At 39.1% G+C, this 20,917-nt stretch overlaps 1 protein-coding gene across 1 annotated transcript in view; it reads right to left on the bottom strand.

The window, feature by feature from the left end:
* FBXL17 (F-box and leucine rich repeat protein 17) overlaps positions 1 to 20,917 on the bottom strand; it is a 487,709-nt gene that overhangs the window by 459,849 nt on the left and 6,943 nt on the right. Inside the window, exon 2 of the mRNA XM_055315274.1 lies at positions 2,395 to 2,517. Coding sequence (XP_055171249.1) covers positions 2,395 to 2,517 — 123 coding nt within the window. The remainder of the gene's footprint in view (positions 1 to 2,394; positions 2,518 to 20,917) is intronic.

Consider the following 20,917-nt stretch of genomic DNA (forward strand, 5'->3'; position numbering starts at 1 on the left):
CTGAATTGTTGAACACCCAGGTGTTAACAGAGAATCTGTGAGAACAAAAACAATTCCACACATGTGGTGTCAGAAGTGGTGTGGAAAAACACCAAGCAAGAATATATGTGTTAGTTTCCATTAAAAGCCAAAGATATAGATCATTCCTTACTAGGAAGGTTACTTTAACTTTCAAACTCACCAAAAACTCCCCATAAACAAAACTGTACTGAGATTTTAAACATTTTGTTCTTATTTTTAATTCATCAAATAGTGTATATCTCTTATCATGCTATATGAATTGTAACTTATAATACTTAACCAAATTAGATGATATGTACCACAAAATATAAACTTTAATTGTTTTACTACTTCTTTAAGAATACTAGCTCATAAAAAAAAAGAATACTACCTCATATATAACTAATCTATGGCTTAGAAAATATATCATTTTGCTTATGAGCACATCAAAGATTACATACAGATGTCCATATCAAATAGTTCTTATCAGAAAACTCAAAATTAAATATAAGTAAGCTTAAAATTCATGTAGAAAAAAATGTACGTGGCCATCTGAATTTTAAAAATACTTTAAAAATCAACCTCTACATATTCCTTACCCCGTGATGACATGAATAAGACATCAAGATGAAAGGTAAAGCACAGGGAATATAGTCAATGGTGTAGCAGTAGCATTATACGGTGATAAGCACAGTATAACATACAGAATTGTCAAATCACTATGTTGTACACCTGAAACTAATGTAACATTGTGCATCAGGTAAATTTCAATTAAAAGGAAAAAGAAAAAAGAAAGGAAAGTTAATATTATTCAAGTCCCTTGAGTACAAACAATGGTGAAAGAAAATGCATGTGATGAAATTTAGAACAGAAGAAGGAAAGAACTGGAATGTTCAGGAGCTATAAGAGGAAGAGCCAAGCTTGCAACTGCCTTTATGCTTGCTGGAAAAAGCAAAATTGCAGACAGTTACCTTCAAAGCTACAACTCTGACATACCTCTCCTTCTATTTTTTTTCTTTTTTCATCTCCAGACCTAAGTACCAGTAGAGGTGAAAAGCTATTCTTAGTCTGAGTTTATAACAAATAGCTCAGATATCCAAGCCTAATGAAGGAAAGAGCCAATGCATTATTTCACATTAATTCTTTCCACTCTACCAGCCACAACTAACTAAATACTCACCATTTTCTTAGACACAAATTTCATGGACCCAGGCAGGGAAATGACTAATTCTGTAATTATTTCAACCTCCAACCAATGAGGCAGAAAAACAAAAAGAAAACTTACATACAATGCTCAGGAATTTGCTTATTTTGTTTAAAGCATATAGTTATATACACATACACTACCACCAGTGGTGTGCTAAAGTTGGCTTGTACCAACTCACAAGAGCCTGTAATGTGCATCTCTTTCCAAGTCAGTGACATCAGTACACAGTGATATCACATTAGTAGCCTGAAATTGGCTATGGTGGAACATTTGCACCAAAAAACTAGCAAATACCATAAAACACAGCTTTCTGTTTGTTTCTGAAAGCCAGTTGTTCAACATGTACCAGCACCACTACCTAAAAGTATCCTGGAAGGGTTTAGAGCAGGTTCAATACTCCAATAAAATCCTATTCTTATTGGATATTTTATGTATTTCCAATGCCAAGTACTAACAACCAAGTCTAAAGAAGAATCCAACAAGCCCAACAAATTGTTTGCAATTAACACTATTAGCTCTATCTTTTTTTCTAATTTATGCCACCATATAAACACATTGGGCAGCCAGGCAATAGGGAGGACTGGAAAATTAAAGCAAGATATCTGAGTCCATTTTGCTTCTATTTTTTCAATTATAACAACTGTACAAGAATATTTATTCACCTACAACAATAGCATAAGGATACTATTATTAATAGTATAATAATAATAGATTAAAAGGAATAATGATAGTTTTGACTCATAACATTGTTACAAGGATCAAATGCTTTAGTATATGTAAAGCCCAGAGAACAGTATATGCCATATCAGCACCATTATATAAACACTTGCCATTATTTTCTACTATTAAACTAATATTCATGATATAACCCCTCTAAAAAAAGGGGAAAAGTTTAATAACTTTCTTTGAAGGTAATGAAAAAAGGGAGAAGATATAAAGGACTTAGACAAAGAGGATTAAGAAGTAAACCAAAATTACCAATCCACATTAAAACATATCTTCTCCACCACAAGAACCTAGCTTTAACATAATGCACACACAAAAATTACTATAGCAAGGAATTATAAATTATAATCACTTGAACCATCTTGGAAAACTACAACATTAAAAGAAGTGACTTCTGAAGAGAAATAAAGATATTCTTTTAATAGGTCAAAGTGAGTGTTTCTCAGAATTAGATTCCATACCTGCTGACGACTACTAAGATCCAGCTGCTTCCAAAACTGGAAATCTAAACAAAGGTCACGCCAGTACTTGCAAACCAATGAGGCAGAAAGGCAACGCTCATCCAGGGATAAATTGGAAAATATCTGTGAATAAAAGGGGAACCATTTAATATGTGCTAAACACTTTAAAGGCACTGGAAAAGGTTTTTATTAGGAAAAAAGAACATTTTAAAACAGAAAACCATCTTGAATACACGGGCCATTATTAGAAAAATCATTATTAGGGAGTGTGTCCTGAAGAGGAAGTATGGTATAAGAGTTAAGAATATGTGCTAAAGGGGATCCCTGGGTGGCGCAGCAGTTTGGCGCCCGCCTTTGGCCCAGGGCGCGATCCTGGAGACTCGGGATCGAGTCCCACGTCGGGCTCCCTGCATGGAGTCTGCTTCTCCCTCTGCCTGTGTGTCTCTGCCTGCCTCTCTCTCTCTCTCAAATAAATAAATAAATAAATAAATAAATCTTAAAAAAAATATGTGCTAAATATCACCTTTTATGTAAAAAGTGGGGGGTGGGAAAGCAAAAGAGAGAGAAAAAGAGTTTGGCAGTATTAAAAAAAAGAGAGATGGGAAGGAGAAGCCAAAAACTAGTAAAAACGCTTACCTTTAGGGGAAGGGAGAAAAAAGTAGAGGAAAAAGGATCAAAGTAACACTATTTTAAAGATAGATAGTTTTTCAGTTTTGACCTTGGAACCTTGTTAACTTTTATATAATTTTTTGAAATAATGAAAATAAATCGTAAGAAAGACGCTTTACCTCTATAATTTTTTTACAGACATTCACAACCCCAATCAAATCCTGAGAAAAAAGTCATATATGCTAACGATGGGACATCCTACAAAATCCTAATAAGAACACCTCAGGGATCCCTGGGTGGCACAGCGGTTTAGCGCCTGCCTTTGGCCCAGGGCGCAATCCTGGAGATCCTGGATCGAATCCCACATCGGGCTCCCGGTGCATGGAGCCTGCTTCTCCCTCTGCCTGTGTCTCTGCCTCTCTCTCTCTGTGTATGTGACTATCATAAATAAATAAAAAATTTTTAAAAAAAGAAAAGAAAAGAACACCTCAGAGGCACCTGGGTATAGCTCAGTCAGTTAGGTGTCTGCCTTCGGCTCAGGTCATGATCCCAGAGTCCTGGGACTGAACCCCACATCAGACTCCTTATTTAGCAAGGACCCTGCTTCTCCCTCTCCCTCTGCCTGCTGCTCTTTTGGCTCGTGCATGTGCGCGCGCGCGCTCTCTCTCTCTCTCTCTCTCAAATAAATAAATAAAATACTTTAAAAAAATTTTAAAAACAACTCCTCAAAAAAATTTGGAGTCAGAAAAACGAGGAAATACTTAGAACCTATCACAGACCAGAAGAGAAGAAAGAGAAATGACAACTAATACAATCCTGAATTAGAAAAAGAACAGCAACAGAAAAACTATACCGATACTGATTTCACGGTTTTGGTAAATGTACAATAGTAGTAATGGAAGATAATCAAATTAGGGAAAATTGAAAGTAGTTGAGGAATATATGGGAACTCTACTATCTTTGCAAATTTTCTAAGACTATTCTAAAATAAGAGGCTTAATTTTCAGAGTTTTAAAAAGTCAAAATCGGGGATCCCTGGGTGGCTCAGCGGTTTGGTGCCTGCCTTTGGCCAGGGCGTGATCCTGGGGTCCCAGGATCAAGTCCCACATCAGGCTCCCTGCATGGAGCCTGCTTCTCCCTCTGCCTGTGTCTCTGCCTCTCTCTCTGTGTGTCTTTCATGAATACATAAATAAATAAAATCTAAAAAAATAGGGATCCCTGGGTGGCGCAGCGGTTTGGCGCCTGCCTTTGGCCCAGGGCAGGATCCTGGAGACCCGGGATAGAATCCCACATCGGGCTCCCGGTGCATGGAGCCTGCTTCTCCCTCTGCCTGTCTCTCTCTCTCTCTCTCTCTCTCTCTCTCTCTGTGACTATCATAAATTAAAAAAATAAAATAAAATAAAAAATAAAAATAAATTTAAAAAATCTAAAAAAATTTTAAAAATTTTTTTAAAGTTAAAATCGGGGCACCTGGGTGGCTCAGTTGGTTAGGCATCTGCCTTTGGTTCAGGTCATGGTGTCGGAGTCCTGAGATCAAGCCCCAGGTTGGGCTTCTCGTACATGGCAGGCAGTCTGCTTCTCCCCTCCTGTCCCCCATGCTCATGCTGTCTCTAGCTCTTAAATAAATAAATAAATAGCTAAAATCACAAAAAGATGGCTAGGTCCAGTATAAATTTTTACAATTAATATATGTATCAACAGGGACGCCTGGGTGGCTCAGTGGTTGAACATCTGCCTTTGCCTTTGGTGTGATCCTAGAGTCCCGGAATCGAGTCCCACGTCACGCTCCCTGCATGGAGCCTGCTTCTCTCTCTGCCTGGGTCTCTGCTCCTCTCTATGTCTCATGAATAAATAAAATATTAAAATATATATGTGTGTGTGTGTGTGTGTGTGTGTGCACGCGTGTGTGTGTATATGTATCAACAAATAAAATGTGTAGACCATATTGAGATCCGGAACTGAACTGACTGTAAGACAATTCTTCTGAGACAATCACATTAAACTGAACATAAAATATATATTAGACGAGTTAAAGAAAATTAGTCTTTGCTTTTTAAGTTTTCATTATATTGATTATATTCATACTGTAGTTATATTTTTAAAAGCTATTGTGCATTTTAATCTTAGATACTTTAGTGTTTTTACCTTAAATGATATTTAGAATTTGCTTTCAGATATTAATCAAAAGCAAAAAAAGTTAGTGAAAGAAACAAGAAAGGGCCAATACTGAAAACTACTAAAATTGGTTGAATGATACATAGCAAGGGGCAGGTTCATTATAGTACTTTCTATTTTGCTCTGTATATGAAAATTTCCATAATACTAAGTGAAAATTTCAACAAGACCATGTGCTCTAACACTAAATTGTCGGGGATCCCTGGGTGGCTCAGCGGTTTAGCGCCTGCCTTCAGCCCAGGGCCTGATCCTAGAGACCCGGGATCAAGTCCCATGTCAGGCTCCCTGCATGGAGCCTTCTTCTCCCTCTGCCTGTGTCTCTGCCTGTGTGTGTGTGTGTGTGTGTCATGAACTTAAAAAAAAAACACTAAATTGTATTATGCTAGGTTTAAATCATGGTCCCATCATTTATTATCTATGTAGCCTTGCACAAATTACCTAACCTCTCTGTACTTCAATTTCCTTATCTTTATTTTCTTTTTAAGATTTGAGAGAGAGAGAGAGAGAGAGAGAGAGAGAGAATGTGGAGAGGAGGGGCAGAGGCAGGGGGAGAAGCAGACTCCTTGCTAAGCAGGGAGCCTGATGCAGAGCTCAATCCCAGGATCTTGGGATCATGACTTGAGCCAAAGACAGATGCTTAACCAACTGACCTGTCCAGACACCCCAATTTCCTCATTTTTAAAATGGAGATAATAGGGATGCTTGGGTGGCTCACCAGTTGAGCATCTGCCTTTGGCTCAGGGTGTGATCCCAGAGTCCTGGAATCAAGTTCCACATTGGGCTCCCCGCGTGGAGCCTGCTTCTCCCTCTGCCTCTCTCTCTCTCTTTCTCTCTCTCTCTCTCGAATAAATAAATAAAATCTTTTTTTTAAAAAATGAAGATAATACACTACTGACCTGATAGAGTTACTGAGAGGACCAAAGGAGTATAAATAAAGTTTTGGGAACAAGGTCTGGAACAGAGTAAGCAGTATATAAATGATTCCTATCACAACTATGACCTAAAATGGTAAACCTCTGTGCAGCCAAAAGTTGTAGACGTCTAAGCTAAAATCTCTACTAAGCTTAAATCTTCAACCTGGGGAAAATAATTGCCTTCCCTTCACAACTATCATTCCTCTTCCAAGGACCTAGTGAGAAAAAAAAAAAAAAAAAAAAGCATATGAATCCCTGGCAAAGATGGACTTAAGCCCACTCCAGCTTCACACTCCCACTCATGACAACTAAAACCACTGGACAACATACAAAAAGCAATTAACTCAGGATTCTAAAAGGTTAATAACAGATGGACTGGGAAGGTGAGCCAAAACTTAAAGAATGGCCAATAACAGTAATGAGTTTCCTGAGGTTTTCTTCCCTTTATCTCTCATCATGGAACAGGATGGCCCCTGTGTGGAAGCATACATAAGACACTACTTAAATACAAGAGAAAGTTATCTTTCTGGACAGAATGTGAAAAAAAGAATATGAGAACAATCCTCACTTTGGGTTTTCTTTTCTTTCCCTTTTCTCTTTTCTCTCTGCTGGCCATGTCCCAAATACAGCCTCAGTCACAGAGCTGGAATGTGGCAGGTACATAAAAACCATCTTTCTGGCCAACAGAACCAGCAAAGAGAACTCTGGACCAAAGAGTGTGAAAGGAATCCTTACTACTTTTTTTTTAAGATTTTATTTATAAAAAAAAAAAAAGATTTTATTTATTTATTCATGAAAGACACAGATAGAGAGGCAGAGACACAGGCAGAAGGAGAAGCAGGCTCCCTGCAGGGAGCCCGATGTGGGACTTGATCCCGGGACCCTGGGATCATGCCTTGAGCCAAAGGCAGATGCTCAACCGCTGAGCCACCCAGGCATCCCCTTACTCTTTATTTCTTAACACATCACCATTAAAGTAGCCCCAGGGATACCTGGGCAGTTCAGTTGGTTAAGCATCCAACTATTTGGTTTTGGCTCAGGTCATGACCTCAGGGTCATGGAGTCAAGCCCCACTTCTAACTACACACTCAGTGGAGAGTCTCCTTGGGATGTTCTCTCTCCTCCATTTGCCCCTCCTCCAAAATTAAATAAATAAATAAATCTTTTAATAAAAAAATAAAAGTAGTCCCAGTTACACAAAGGTAACAGCAGCAGAGACGGCTCTAGCGCAGAGAAATTCCATCTTTCCAACCAGAGAACCAAGAAAATGGGCCTCTAAGAATGTAAGGAGGGGCACATGGTGGCTCAGCTGGGTAAGCAGCTGCCTTCAGTTTGGGTCATGACCCCAGGGTCCTGGGATCCAGCCCCACATGCGCATCTCCACTCAGTAGAGCCTACCTGGCCCTCTCCTTCTGTTGTTCCCCCAACTTGTGCTCCCCCTCTTTATCAAATAAATAAATAAATAATTTAAAAAGCAAAGAAAAGTATAAAGGAAGGATCAGAAAAGATCCCTAACTCTGTGTATATATAGTGACAAAAATCCTGAGTTAACCAGAAAGCTATACATGTGCAAGAAACCCAAGCACAGGGCAGCCCCGGTGGCTCAGCAGTTTGGCGCCACCTTCAGCTTGAGGTGTGATCCTGGAGACCCAAGATGAAGTCCCACGTTGGGCTCCCTGCATGGAGCTTGCTCCTCCCTCTGCCTCTCTCTCTCTCTCTCTCTCTCTCTCTCTGTCATGAATAAAGAAATAAAATAGAAAGAAAGAAAGAAAGAAAGAAAGAAAGAAAGAAAGAAAGAAAGAAAGAAAGAAAGAAAGAAGAAAGAAAGAAAGAAAGAAAGAAAGAAAGAAAGAAAGAAAGAAAGAAAGAAAAAAAAAGGGAAGGGAAGGGAAGGGAAGGGAAAGGGGAAGGGAAAGGGGAAGGGAAAGGGAAAGGGAAAGGGGAAGGGGAAGGGGAAGGGGAAGGGGAAGGGGAAGGGGAAGGGGAAGGGGAAGGGGAAGGGGAAGGGGAAGGGAAAGGGAAAGGGAAAGGGAAAGGGAAAGGGAAAGGGAAAGGGAAAGGGAAAGGGAAAGGGAAAGGAAAGGAAAGGAAAGGAAAGGAAAGGAAAGGAAAGGAAAGGAAGAAACCCAAGCACAGAAAAGTCTTTGAAAACTGAGCTAAAACTGTAATCACAGGCCAAGGAAGGTAAGATAGATATTTCAGTCTAAGTATAACAATGCTGAGATACCTGGGCAGCTCATTCAGTTAAGCATCTGCCTTCAGCTCAGGTCATGATCTCAGGGTCCCTCAGGTCCTCAGGGGATCAAGCTCCATGTTAGGCTCCCTAGTCAGTGAGTTGTCTCCCTCTTCCTCTGTCTCTCTCCCCCTCCCATTTGTGCTTGCTCTCTCTCTTTCCCTCTCAAATAAATAAAATCTTTAAAAATATATATTTTTAAAGATTTTATTTATTTATGAGACACGTTGAGAGACAGACAGACAGAGAAAGGCAGAGTTACAGGCAGAGGGAAAAGCAGGCTACATGCAGGGAGCCCGATGTGGGACTGGATCCCGGGACCCCAGGATCACACTCTGGGCTGAAGGCAGGCGCGCAACCACTGAGCCACCCAGGGATCCCCTAAAAATAGTTTAAAAATAAATAAACAATGCTGATCCCTGACAAACCTGATGAAAGAAATGAATCTAGACATTCATAAACACAATTAACACCAGTAAGATTAACTCGAAGACTCTGCACCCAGACACATTATAATCAAACTGTCAGAAGACAAAGGGAGAACCCCAAAAGCAGCAAGAGAAAAGCAATTCATCAGGTACAAAGGCTTCTCAAGGTTAACAACTGATTTCACACTAGAAACTATGTAAGCCAAAAGGCAATGAGAAAACACATCTACAGTGCTGAAAGAAAGTGCTCTGTATCTGGCGAAACTATTCTTTGAAAATGATGGAGAAATTAAAATATTTCCAGATAAACAAAAACTGAGGGAATATGTCACTAGCTGACTTGACTGTAAGAAATGCTAGAGGGAGCTCTTCAGGCTGAAAGGAAAGAGCATGAGCCAGTAGTTTGAAACCACATAAAGAAATAAAAAACACAAATAAAGATAGGTACTTATGTAGGTAAATTAATTTACCTGAGATTTTATATATTTTGGGCTTGTATCCCTTTTATCTTCTACATGACTGAAAAGACAACTATATAAAAAAATAATTATAAATGGATGCACAAAGCACATAAAAGTGTAAGTTGTGGCAGCAATATAAATATAGGAACTAAGTTTTCACATACCATTGAAACTATAGTTATTTATAATTTAAGTGTCTGACAATAAGCTTTTTTGATCACAGCACGTCTAACACTAAGCTTTTGACTGCCATGACATCCTCTTCAAATAAACATATTGTCAGCTGTATGACACAGCTACTAAAAAAACAACCACATATGGAACCAGGCTACCACCATCCATTAAGGTAGCTCTTTCAGAAAACCCCAGGTAACCTAGATGACGGACTGCCTGAGTGACCCTGTTTCTCCCTTCTCATGCCCAAATTCTGACTTTTCTGCTTTAAATTAGCCAATAGAGAGTAAATCTGGAAAACCCTAGACACTCCAGCCTTGGACCCTAATAAAGGCAGAGCCCCAAGACTGCTCTTTCTCTTCACCCTCAACCAGCTAGATGGTTCTTGGTGTGCTATATATGGCATAGTAAGAACCAGAAGACCTCGCCAGCTATAAATAGGGGCGCTGGTAGCAGAAATATCTGTGGAGCATGCCATAAATAATGTGTGCCCAGGCAAACACTACAGGCATTTCTGACATGGGGTATTACCATCAACAGGCTCAACATCAACAGAACTGTATTAACTCAAACTACATTCTTATAAATTACCGTATTAATTATAACCACCACAGTAAATATTAAGTAACTAAGTATATACATATATATGTATGTATATGCTAGAAGAAAAGAGAAGGGAATCAAAACAGTACACTAAAAATATCTAATACAAAGAGCAACAACAGAGGAATTGATGAACAAAAAGTATAAAACAGAGAAAACAAATAAGAAAATGGCAGAAGTCTTTCCTTATCAGTAATTACATATAAAAACGAACTCTCCAATTTAGAAACAGGATGAAGGAATGGAACAAAAAGATGATCAAATCTATAAGAGACTTGCTTTAGATCCAAGAACACACATAGGTTAAAAGTAAAAGGATGGAAAAACGTATTCTATTCAAATACTAACCAAGAAAGAACTGCAGTGTCCACACTAATGTGACAAAATAGACTTTAAGACAAAAACTGTTGCAAGAGACCCAAAAAATTACAGAATGATAAAAGGGTAAATCCACTAAAAAACATATAGCAATTATATATATACATGTAACAATAGAGGTCCAAAATAGATCAATCAAAAACTGACAGAATTGAAGGGAAAAATAAACAGTTCTACAATACTTAGAGACTTTAACACTCCATTTCAATAATGGATAAAACCACCAGAGAGAAGACAAACGAGGAAGTCAAAAAAATCTGAACAGTTAAATGAACTGGGCCTAACATATTTATCCAACAACACTCAACCCAACACAAAAAATATACATTCTTCTCAAGTGAACATGCATAAACCTAAACCGTATGTTAGCTACAAATCAAGTCTCAATAAATTTTAAAAGACTGAAATACAAAATATTTTTCTTCTCTAACTACAATGAAATTAGAAATCAGTAGAAAAGGAAATCTGAAAACAAGTGGAAATTAAACAATACACGTAAAACAATTAGTAAGAAAAATTCACAAGGAAAATTTTAAAATACTTTAAGATAAATGAAAACAAAAACACATCCCAAAACTTATGAAATAAAGCTGTAAACAACTGTATTAAGAATAAAGATCTCAAACCAATAACCTACACTTCCACCTTACAGAAGTGCAAAAAGAAGAATAAACGGGATGCCCAGGTGGCTCAGCGGTTGAGCGGCTGCCTTCCCCCCAGGGCGTGACCCTGGGGACCCAGGATTGAGTCCCACGTCGGGCTCCCTCCATGGAGCCTGCTTCTCCCTCTGCCTGTGTCTCTGCCACTCTCTCTCCCTCTCTCTGTGTCTCATGAATAAATCGGTTTTTTGTTTTGTTTTGTTTTGTTTTGTTTTTAAAAAGAGGAAACTAAATACAGGCCAAGTAGAAGGAAGAAACTAAAAATCAGACCAAATAGGGCAGCCCCGGTGGTGCAGTGGTTTGACACCGCCTGCAGCCCAGGGTGTGATCCTGGGGACCCGGGATCCAGTCCCACATCGGGCTTCCCGCATGGAGCCTGCTTCTCCCTCTGCCTGTGTCTCTGCCTCTCTTTCACTCTCTCTGAATGAATAAATAAATAAATCTTATAAAATAAAAAAATAAAATAAATAAAATAAAATAAAATAAAATAAAATAAATAAAAATCAGACCAAATATAAATTAAATATAGACTAGAAAAATAATAGAAACTATGAAAACCTAAGTTTAAACTTTGGAAAGACCAACAGAACTGACAAAACTTTAGCATACTAAAAATAGAGAACACTCGAGTTACTAAAATCATGAATGAAAATAGAGACATCATTGCCAACCTCACAGAAATAGAATTACAGAAAACTATGCCAACTAAGTAACCTAGATCAAATGGACAAGTTCCAAGAAGAATACAAACTACAAAAGAACTAACTCAAGAAGAAACAGAAAATCTGAATAGAACTGTAAGAAGTAGAAAGATTAACTCAGTAATAAAAAAAAAATTCCCAACAAAGAAAAAGCCAAGGAATGAGGATATAATTAGTGATACAGCCGAAGAACTAATACTAATCCTAAAATTCTTCCTAACTGGAAGATGACGTAAGGCTTCCTAACTCATTCCATGAGGTCAGGATTACCCTGATACCAAAGCCTAATGATGCCATCCCAAGAGAGTTACAGATGTCCCTTATGAATACAGAAGCAAAATCTTCAATAAAATATGAGCAAACTAAATCCAGTACATATTAAAAGGATCATACGCCACACCCAAGGAGGATTTACCCCAGAAATGCAAAAGTGGTCCAAAATGAAGAAATAAATCCATTTAACACACCATATTAATAAAATGAAGGGGGTTTTTATTTTATCAAATTTTTATTTTATTACCTATGAATTCCACGTCCTCCCCCAGTTAGATAAAGAAGGCAGATGTAACAGCATTTTCGGTGATTTTCATTCCTTCTAGAAGACAAGTTTCTATCTGTTTCATTGCTCTTGAACCCAAAGCATATCTTTTAGGATTTCTTTTAGCTCAAATGAGTTGATGAACATTTTCTCAAGTTTTGTTCATGACATATTATCTTTGTTTCTTTTTTCCTAAGACAACTACTGCTTGTGTACAGAATTATGAGTTGACAGTTTTGGGGTTAGTCCAGTATTCTCTAAAATCCATTATTTTTAACCCATGAATCCTTTGAAATAGTGTTCCATTAATATACAGTGTTATTTTCCTTTTCAGTGCTTTTAGATGTTATAAAAGGTCTGGTTTTTTTTTTTTAAACGACCATCTCAATAGACGCAGAAAAGGCACTTGACAAAATCCAATACCCCTTCTTGATACAAATACTCAGAAAACTTGAAATAAAAGGAATCTTCCTTTCTTGGTAGATGGCACATCTATTAAAAACACTCAGCTAACATTATACTTAATGGTGAAGGACAGATTTTTTTTTCCCTTGAGATGAGGAACAAGGATGTCTGCTCTCTACATTGTACTCGAGATTCCAACCTGGGCAACTATTCAAGAAAAAAAAAAAATGAAAGGCATCCAGGAAAGAATTAAAATGTTCTCTATACGCAGATGTCATGTTTGTTTGTTTGTTTGTTTTTTTATTCATGATAGTCACACAGAGAGAGAGAGAGAGAGAGGCAGAGAGACACAGGCAGAGGGCATGCATTGGGAACCCGATGTGGGATTCGATCCCGGGTCGCCAGGATCGCGCCCTGGGCCAAAGGCAGGCGCTAAACCGCTGCGCCACCCAGGGATCCCCAGATGTCATGTTTTTATATATAAAAAATCCTAAAGAAAAAAAATCCTAAAGAACACAAAAAAATTTAGAGCTAATAGGCAAATGTTTCCACACATTAACAATGAATAATTCAAAAAATGAATTAAGAAAGCATTTCCGGGATGTCTGGGTGGCTCAAAAGTTCAGTATCTGCCTTTGGCTCCGGTTGAGATCCCAGGGCTCTGGGATGGAGTCCCCCATCAGCTCACTGCAGGGACCTGCTTCTCTGTTTCTTTCATGAACAAATAAATAAAATCTTTAAAAAAAGAAAAAAAAAGAAATAGAGAAAGAAGGCAAGAAAGAATTTCCATTTATAATAACATCAAAAAGGTGACGTATTTAGTCATAGATTTACCATTTTTTGAGTATCCTCATATTCTTCATTATACTTAATGTTTCCTTGTATTTTTTTAATATTTATAATAGCAGTTTGAAGTTTTTGTCTTTTAAGTCTAATATCTGAGCTCATTCACAGTTATTTTCTATGAACTACTTTCTTTCAGTATAGGTCACATTTTTCTGTCTCTTGACATGTCTCATAGCTTTTTAGGGGCACATTTTAGGGGCACCACAGTGGCTCAATCACCTAAGCATACAATTCCTGATTTTAGCTCAGATCTTGATCTCAAAGTCATGAACTCAAGCCCTGCAGTAGGCTCCACACACAGCATGGAGCCTACTTTAAATACAAAAAAAAAAAAAAAAAAAAAACAGGGACAACAGGTGGCTCAGCCATTGAGTATTTGCCTTTGGCCCAGGGTATGACCCCAGAGTCCCGGGATGGAGTTCCACATCGGCCTCCCCACAGGGATCCTGCTTCTCCCTCTGCCTGCGTCTCTGCCTCTCTAAGTGTCTCTCATGAATAAATAAATAACATCTTAAACAAATAAATACAAAAAAAACCTAGACATTTTAGATAACTTATTATCAAAAATATAGCAACTCTGGAATTTTTCAGAAGTTTTTTTTTTTTTTTTTTTTAGATTTTATTTTTTAAGTAATCTCTATACCCAACGTGAGGCTTGGAATCACAACCTTGAGATCAAGAGGTACATGTTCTAACCAACTGAGCCAGCCAGCTACTCCAAAAGGTAACATTTTAATTTCCCTGCAATTAAACTGTGGGGTCTATGTCCTCCGCAGGGTTGATGCCTCTGCCCGGGTCAGTACTCACATACTCCTCTCACTCTAGCTTCCCAACGAGGTGACCCCGTATCTGCGTAGCTGGGGCTCAGGCATGCTTCCGCATCTCAGGCCTGCTCCTCGATGTCTGAGGGGACGGCATGAGCACATTCAAGGCTGAGCCAGTTCTCCGGCCCGCCTTGGCCCTTGCCTCCTGATAGACCTTCAGGTCTCCTCTGCCCCCGGGCGTGGCCTCACCACGAGCCAGGGGCTCCGGGAGCGCTTACCCCTTTACGGTTTTCTCATTTCCAAGGTCCACCTGTTCAACTCCTGGCTGGTCCCCAGCTCATCCCAACTGGCACAAAAACCTAAGACTCGCAAATATGTGGGTTTTCACTGTTTCCTATCAAATTTGTCACTTTAAGTTGACAAATACAGGTTTTTATTCATTGCCACAAACTGAATTAGCCTCTAGCAGCACGGCTGCCGGTCTCCCAAACTCCAGTTCTTGCCAAAGGAATTGGGGAAAGCAAGAATGCTGCAGACATCGACTGTTCTCAAAAGCTCTAGCACTTTTCCTAAAAATAAATGCTTCTCAATTTTTTCTGCCTTCGGTCAATTTCCAAAGCCCAAATAGTTTTAGGCAATTTTGCCTAATTTTACTTTGTTTTTGTGGAAAGGAATCACCAAACTCTTCATGCAGCTATACCTGGAGGTCCCTCTCTTCTGAATATTTTTATGCTCCTCATTTTATAAGATAAAAAAATAAAGATCCAGGCAAAGTAGATCATCTGTTTAAGGTTAAAGAACAATGTGGTTTTCAAGAACTAAGTTGTCACTTAACAAATAGAAGTTAGGGGCAGCCCCGGTGGCGCAGTGGTTTGGTGCTGCCTGCAGCCTGGGGTGTGATCCTGGACACCCGGGATCGAGTCCCATGTCGGGCTCCCTGCACGGAGCCTGCTTCTTCCTCTGCCTGTGTTTCTGCCTCTCTCTCTCTCTCCGTCTATGAATAAATAAAATCTTTAAAAAAAAAAAAATAGAAGTTATGTAGAAATGGTCACCGGAACCAAGAAGCATCTTGTTTTGTTTAAGATTTTACTTATTTATTCATGAGAGACACAGAGAGAGGCAGAGACACAGGCAGAGGGAGGAGAAGCAAACTCCATGCAAGGAGCTCAATGTGGGACTCGAGCCCAGGATCCCGCGATCACACCCTGAGCCAAAGGCAGACGCTCAACCACTGAGCCACCCAGGTGTCCCAAGAAGCACCTTGTGGGCAGCCGGGGAGGCTCAGCGGTTTAGCGCCGCCTTCGGCCCAGGGTGTGATCCTGGAGACCCAGGATCGAGTCCCACATCAGGCTCCCTGCATGGAGCCTGCTTCTCCCTCTGCCTGGGTCTCTGCCTCTCTCTTTCTGTGTCTCTCATAAATAAATACACAAATACATACATACATACATACATACATAAATAATCCTTAAAAAAAAAAAAAAAGACAGCAGCAGCACCTTGTTTAAAATATATCTGGCTATAGGGGAACCTGGGTGGCTTAGTCTGTTAAGCGTCTGCCTTTGGCTCAGCTCATGATCCCAGGGTCCTGGAATCAAGTCCTCACTCTCTCACTCTCTACTTCCCTCTCAAATAAATGAATAAAATCTTTAAAAAATAAAAATACAATATCTCTAACTTTGGATTGTACTTTCTTTGAATATTAGTTTTCTCTTTTGTTGAACTGAGACGACCGTGAGAATCCACAGATAACTGACTAAATCTAGGTGGATTTCCATGAGTCTTAGTTATCCAGCTGAAAGGAAATTTAGTTAAGTGGGTGAAGGTTAGATGAAACCAGTACCAGCAAAGATGGGTAAGAATAAAAGGCAAAATCCTAAGCTGATATCGCAGCGCATATTTAATAGATCTTTGCACATTGATTGTGTCGGCAACCTGCACAACGGCCCCCAATGAGCTCACGGCCTGATACTTATTTACGGTTGTATAATCCTCTCCTTGAGCAGGAGCTGGCTTTAACGACCAAGTCCCTTCTACTGGACACAATAGGGCACAACTGATAGGACGCCAGTTCTGATTAGGTTAAAAGAGGTGGATTCCGTTTTGGGGTGTTCTCGGATCTGTTGCTCTAGAGGAGCGAGCTGCCACACAGCCGATCACCAATGGAGAAGCCACAGAGCCGGCAAGGAACTTACGCCTACCGCCCACAGCCAGTGAGGACGTGGGCCTTGCCAACAAGTTCACAAGTAAGTCTGGGCAGGAATTCTTGAGCCCCGGTTGAGGAGCTCCAGCCAACACCTTGAATACAGCCTCAGAAGAGCCCCCAGATCAACTGGGACCCACCTAAGAATCACAGAGGTTATTACCCCACAGAAAATCTGAAATAAATGTCTGTGGTTTTAAACTGCTAAATGTTGGCATAATTTGTTACATAAAAATAGATAACACAATATTTAAATATTTCTACTTTTGGGCAGCCTCCGTGACTCAACGGTTTAGCGCCGCCTTCAGCCCAGGGTGGGATCCTGGAGACCTGGGATCGAGTCCCACGTCAGGCTCCCTGTGTGGAGCCTGCTTCTCCCTCGGCCTGTCTCTGCCTTTCTCTCTCTGTGTCTCTCATGAATGAATGAATGAATGAATGAATAAATAAATAAATAAATAAATAAATAAATAAATAAATAAATAAATAAATAAAATATTTCTGCTTTTCTTTCTGTCATTAAAAAGTCCTCTCTCAGGAAAAAAAAAAAAAAAAAGCCCTCTCTCCCTTGGGATCCCTGGGTGGCTCAGCAGTTTAGCACCTGCCTTCGGCCCAGGGCACGATCCTGGAGTCCTGGGATCGAGTCCCACCTCGAGCTCCCTGCATGGAGCCTGCTTCTCCCTCTGCCTGTGTCTCTGCCTCTCTCCTTCTGTATCTCTCATGAATAAATACAATCTTTCAAATAAATAAATAAACAAACAGCCCTCTCTCCCAAATCTTAACTCTCAAAGTTAGCTACTTCTCCTCCAAACTATCGTCTTAACTCATTTAACCAATATTTGTGCATGTGTACCTGGGTTTCTATGGGAGACCCTAAGACTTGAGAGGCATTCGCCGGCTTTAAGATCATATAGTCAGAGGCATTTCTGAATTATCTTTGGATAATCTGAGATTCAGGAGAAAGAGTATTTCAAAAGTTGATTTGCAGAAAGAGAATATAGGTCTGTAAAAGACTGACCCGTAACAACATTTTTGTTGAATACAGAAAACTACAAAGGGGAAAGAGGACACTGAAAAAAACTGGGATGTCCCTTGCATCAAGCCAGGAAACTGCTTACTCTAACACAGGCCTGTTAGCAAAGCTTGAACATGAGAGAAGTTCAAACTAAGTAGCTGTAGGCATCCTGCAGATGTAGAAGATCCAGGGATCCATCGCCTGGGCACCTTGCTGCTCGCCATCGCTGCCTTTGGCTACGACGAGGAAGACCGTGCCTAGCCCTGAAAAAGGGAGGCAAAGGGCAAGCGGCTGCTCTCATGGACACATTACTTCCACTCACATTCTATTACCCAACATTTAATCACATAGCTGCGCCTCGCTACAATTAAGGCTGAGAAACAGCCTCTAATTAGGTGATCTTGTGCCAAGCTAGAACATGGTAAATTCCACGTCTAAAAGGAAGATGAGGGGAATGGATACTGGGAAACAGCAGTGACTTCTAACCAGGACCTAAGTTGAAAACTAACTTAATATTCTTTATCTTTAGGGGCAGATCTGGAAAACACAACTAAAATACAAATTACCAGAAAAGATACATGTTACAGATACAATCTGAAATAATCACTACCACAGACATCCAAATATTCCTGAGCCTTCAAAGACTCTATTTTTTAGCAGGGCATCAGTGTAAGATTTCAGAAGATACTTCAGACGGAGAAAAAGTCCAGAAAATGCTTTGTTGTCTAACACTTGGTCATACCTAACCCACAGAACCTTGGAGTACTTGAAAAATCAACCAAGCCAATACTTACATTTGGCCATTTAATTTTTGAGAAGATCTTATCTGCTATCAAAGATTACTGCAAAAGTTTATGAGTAAGCAGATGGCATGCAAGTTATACAAATAATACTTTGAAAAGATGTAAACTGTGTAGCTATTTTATCTAATATTGACTATACTAGGTGTTATGAGAGAGAGATACAGAGGTATGCAAGATAAAACACAATATTCTTGACTATATACTGTATGATGACATTTATATGAAATTTCCAGAAAAGGAAAACTCTATAGGCAAATAGATCAGTGGTTGCTTGGGGCTAGGGGTATGAGCAGAAATTGTTAAGAGGCACACAGAAACTATTTGAGGTGTTCCAAAACTGGATTATAATGATGGCTATATAACACTATACACTTATTAAAACTCAAACTGTAGGGACGACTAGATGGCTCAATTAAGCGTCTATCTTCAGCTCAGGTCATGATTCCAGGGTCCTGGGATCAAGCTCCACATGGGGCTCCCCACTCGGCAGGGAGTCTGCTTCTTCCTCTGCCTCTCCCTCCACTTGTACATGAGCTCTCCCACTCTTTCTCTCTGTGCTTATACTATAAATAAAATCTTAAAAAAAAACTGCATACTTAAAATGGGTAAATATCAATAGAGCTGCATTTTAAAAAATGTCCACAAGCTCTGTGTTTCTATCATTCTATTTTTCTTCCCAGAATCTTTGAATTCCTTTTTGAGAAGACATTCACACACATATACAAACACCATGTTATAGTAAGGACTAAGCAAATAATATCAGATATTATTTAATTATAATTCAGAAAGAATCCCTCTTTGCAATCTTCTCAAAATTAACTATTTCAATCAAGTTCAATTTTTCTGCCCTTTTCAATTTTTCACATGTCATATCTTCCATCTTAAATATTCTATTTAAATTATCTGCCAAAAGCTTGCAAGTAACATTTACTAAGTAGTTTCTTGAATAGAGAATGTTTAGAAAAACTGAAACACAAAACATATTTCTGGTACTTTTCTAACCACATAACCAAAGGGAAGTCATAGACTCTAAAATTATTTCCTAATCTATAATTTTAAATAATTCTTGCAATTTAATTATTAAAATTAAAGGCACAGCAAACTTCTACAACCCCAATGCTTACTACAGAGTGCTATTTTATAGTAGTAGTCAGGTATTATGAAATGTACACAAGAGTAAGTTTTATTCTAAAGCCAGTCACAGAATTCAATAAAATACAAAACTTTTTTAAGTATTTTGGGGACGTCTGGGTGGCTCAGAGGTTGAACATCTGCCTTTGGCACAGGGCGTGATCCCAGGGTCTTGGGATTGAGTCCCACATCAGGCTCCCTGCATGGAGCCTGCTTCTCTCTCTGCCTGTGTCTCTGCCTCTGTCTCTGTGTCTCTCATGAATAAATAAGCAAAATCTTTTTTAAAAATTTTTTAAGTATTTTGGGAAGAGATACTATAAAATGACATGTCCTTCTGACATATATCCATTATTCTTTGAGTACTTCCTTGTGCTCTGGCACAAAATATTCTAGGCTCGTCTAGTACTTTCCTGGTACCAGTTTGGTAATCATCCATTTCTCCTAGAACGCTGATTCCTTTTAGCAGAGAATGGTTTTTAGAAGCTAAGATCTAGCTAAGTGCGCAGACACACACACTGTTTATTGGGCATTGCTTCTCTAAGGCTCTTTCAAGTGGACAGAGCTAGAAAATACATATATACGTATGTATGTAGGTTGCCAATCACCCATCACTACTCTAGAGTCTTCCTCCACATAGATGCCCTGAGCATATTATGTGGCTCCAAACTGCCCAAAACTTGGGCAGGACTCTTGACAAACTTAAGATATTCAGCCAAAATTAAACAACTTTTCAGGAAACTATTATGCTAACATTAAATGCTTCCATATATGCCTTCACTTATCTTCTCATATTCCCTATCACTTATACAACTTGGTATTCCAAAGTTGGCCAAAAGGAAAAAAAAAAAAAAAAAAAACACCCAGGGTTATTCCCTTGACAGCTACTCATTACAAAGCACCAAAATTTATAGACCTCTTAAGGTAAAAAGAAAACAAATCTCACCTTATGTGGCCTGATTAAGTTAATCGAGATTACTTGACATTCTTCAGCAAAAAAAAAAATCTTGAACCTGACTTCCTAACAACATTCTATTTCAGAGTTGACTAAACTCATCCCCAGAACTACAGAGACGTTCTAGAGGTGACCTGGCCCTGGAGTAGTAAGTCAAGCATTCATGAAATGCTACATATAACTTAGTTCCTCTTACCCACTAATAATCTACATTCAAAACTTTAAACAGTGGTATTGCTTTTTTTTTTTTTTGACTCCCATTTCCATTGCCTTCATCCTTATTTTCATATCTAAAAAGAAACAGGTCGAGCACATAAGCCTTCCCCCAAAGCACATTTCTCTCATAAAATTCTTCCTTGATGACTAAAGCAACCTGTTGGTAATGAAGCTGTAAAAATAAAGATCTAATACCTAACACGTTATCAGGGGTGCAGGCATGGTGAGGCAGTTTTCCCAACTGTGTTGACAGACTCTGGTGTCTCTAGCCTGGTTTCCTTTGGAAAGAAACAGGTCGGGCTGACAGAGAGCAAGATACCT

This window comes from Nyctereutes procyonoides, unplaced genomic scaffold (genome assembly GCF_905146905.1).
Source record: "Nyctereutes procyonoides isolate TBG_1078 unplaced genomic scaffold, NYPRO_anot_genome, whole genome shotgun sequence".
Classification (NCBI taxonomy): Eukaryota; Metazoa; Chordata; class Mammalia; order Carnivora; family Canidae; genus Nyctereutes; species Nyctereutes procyonoides.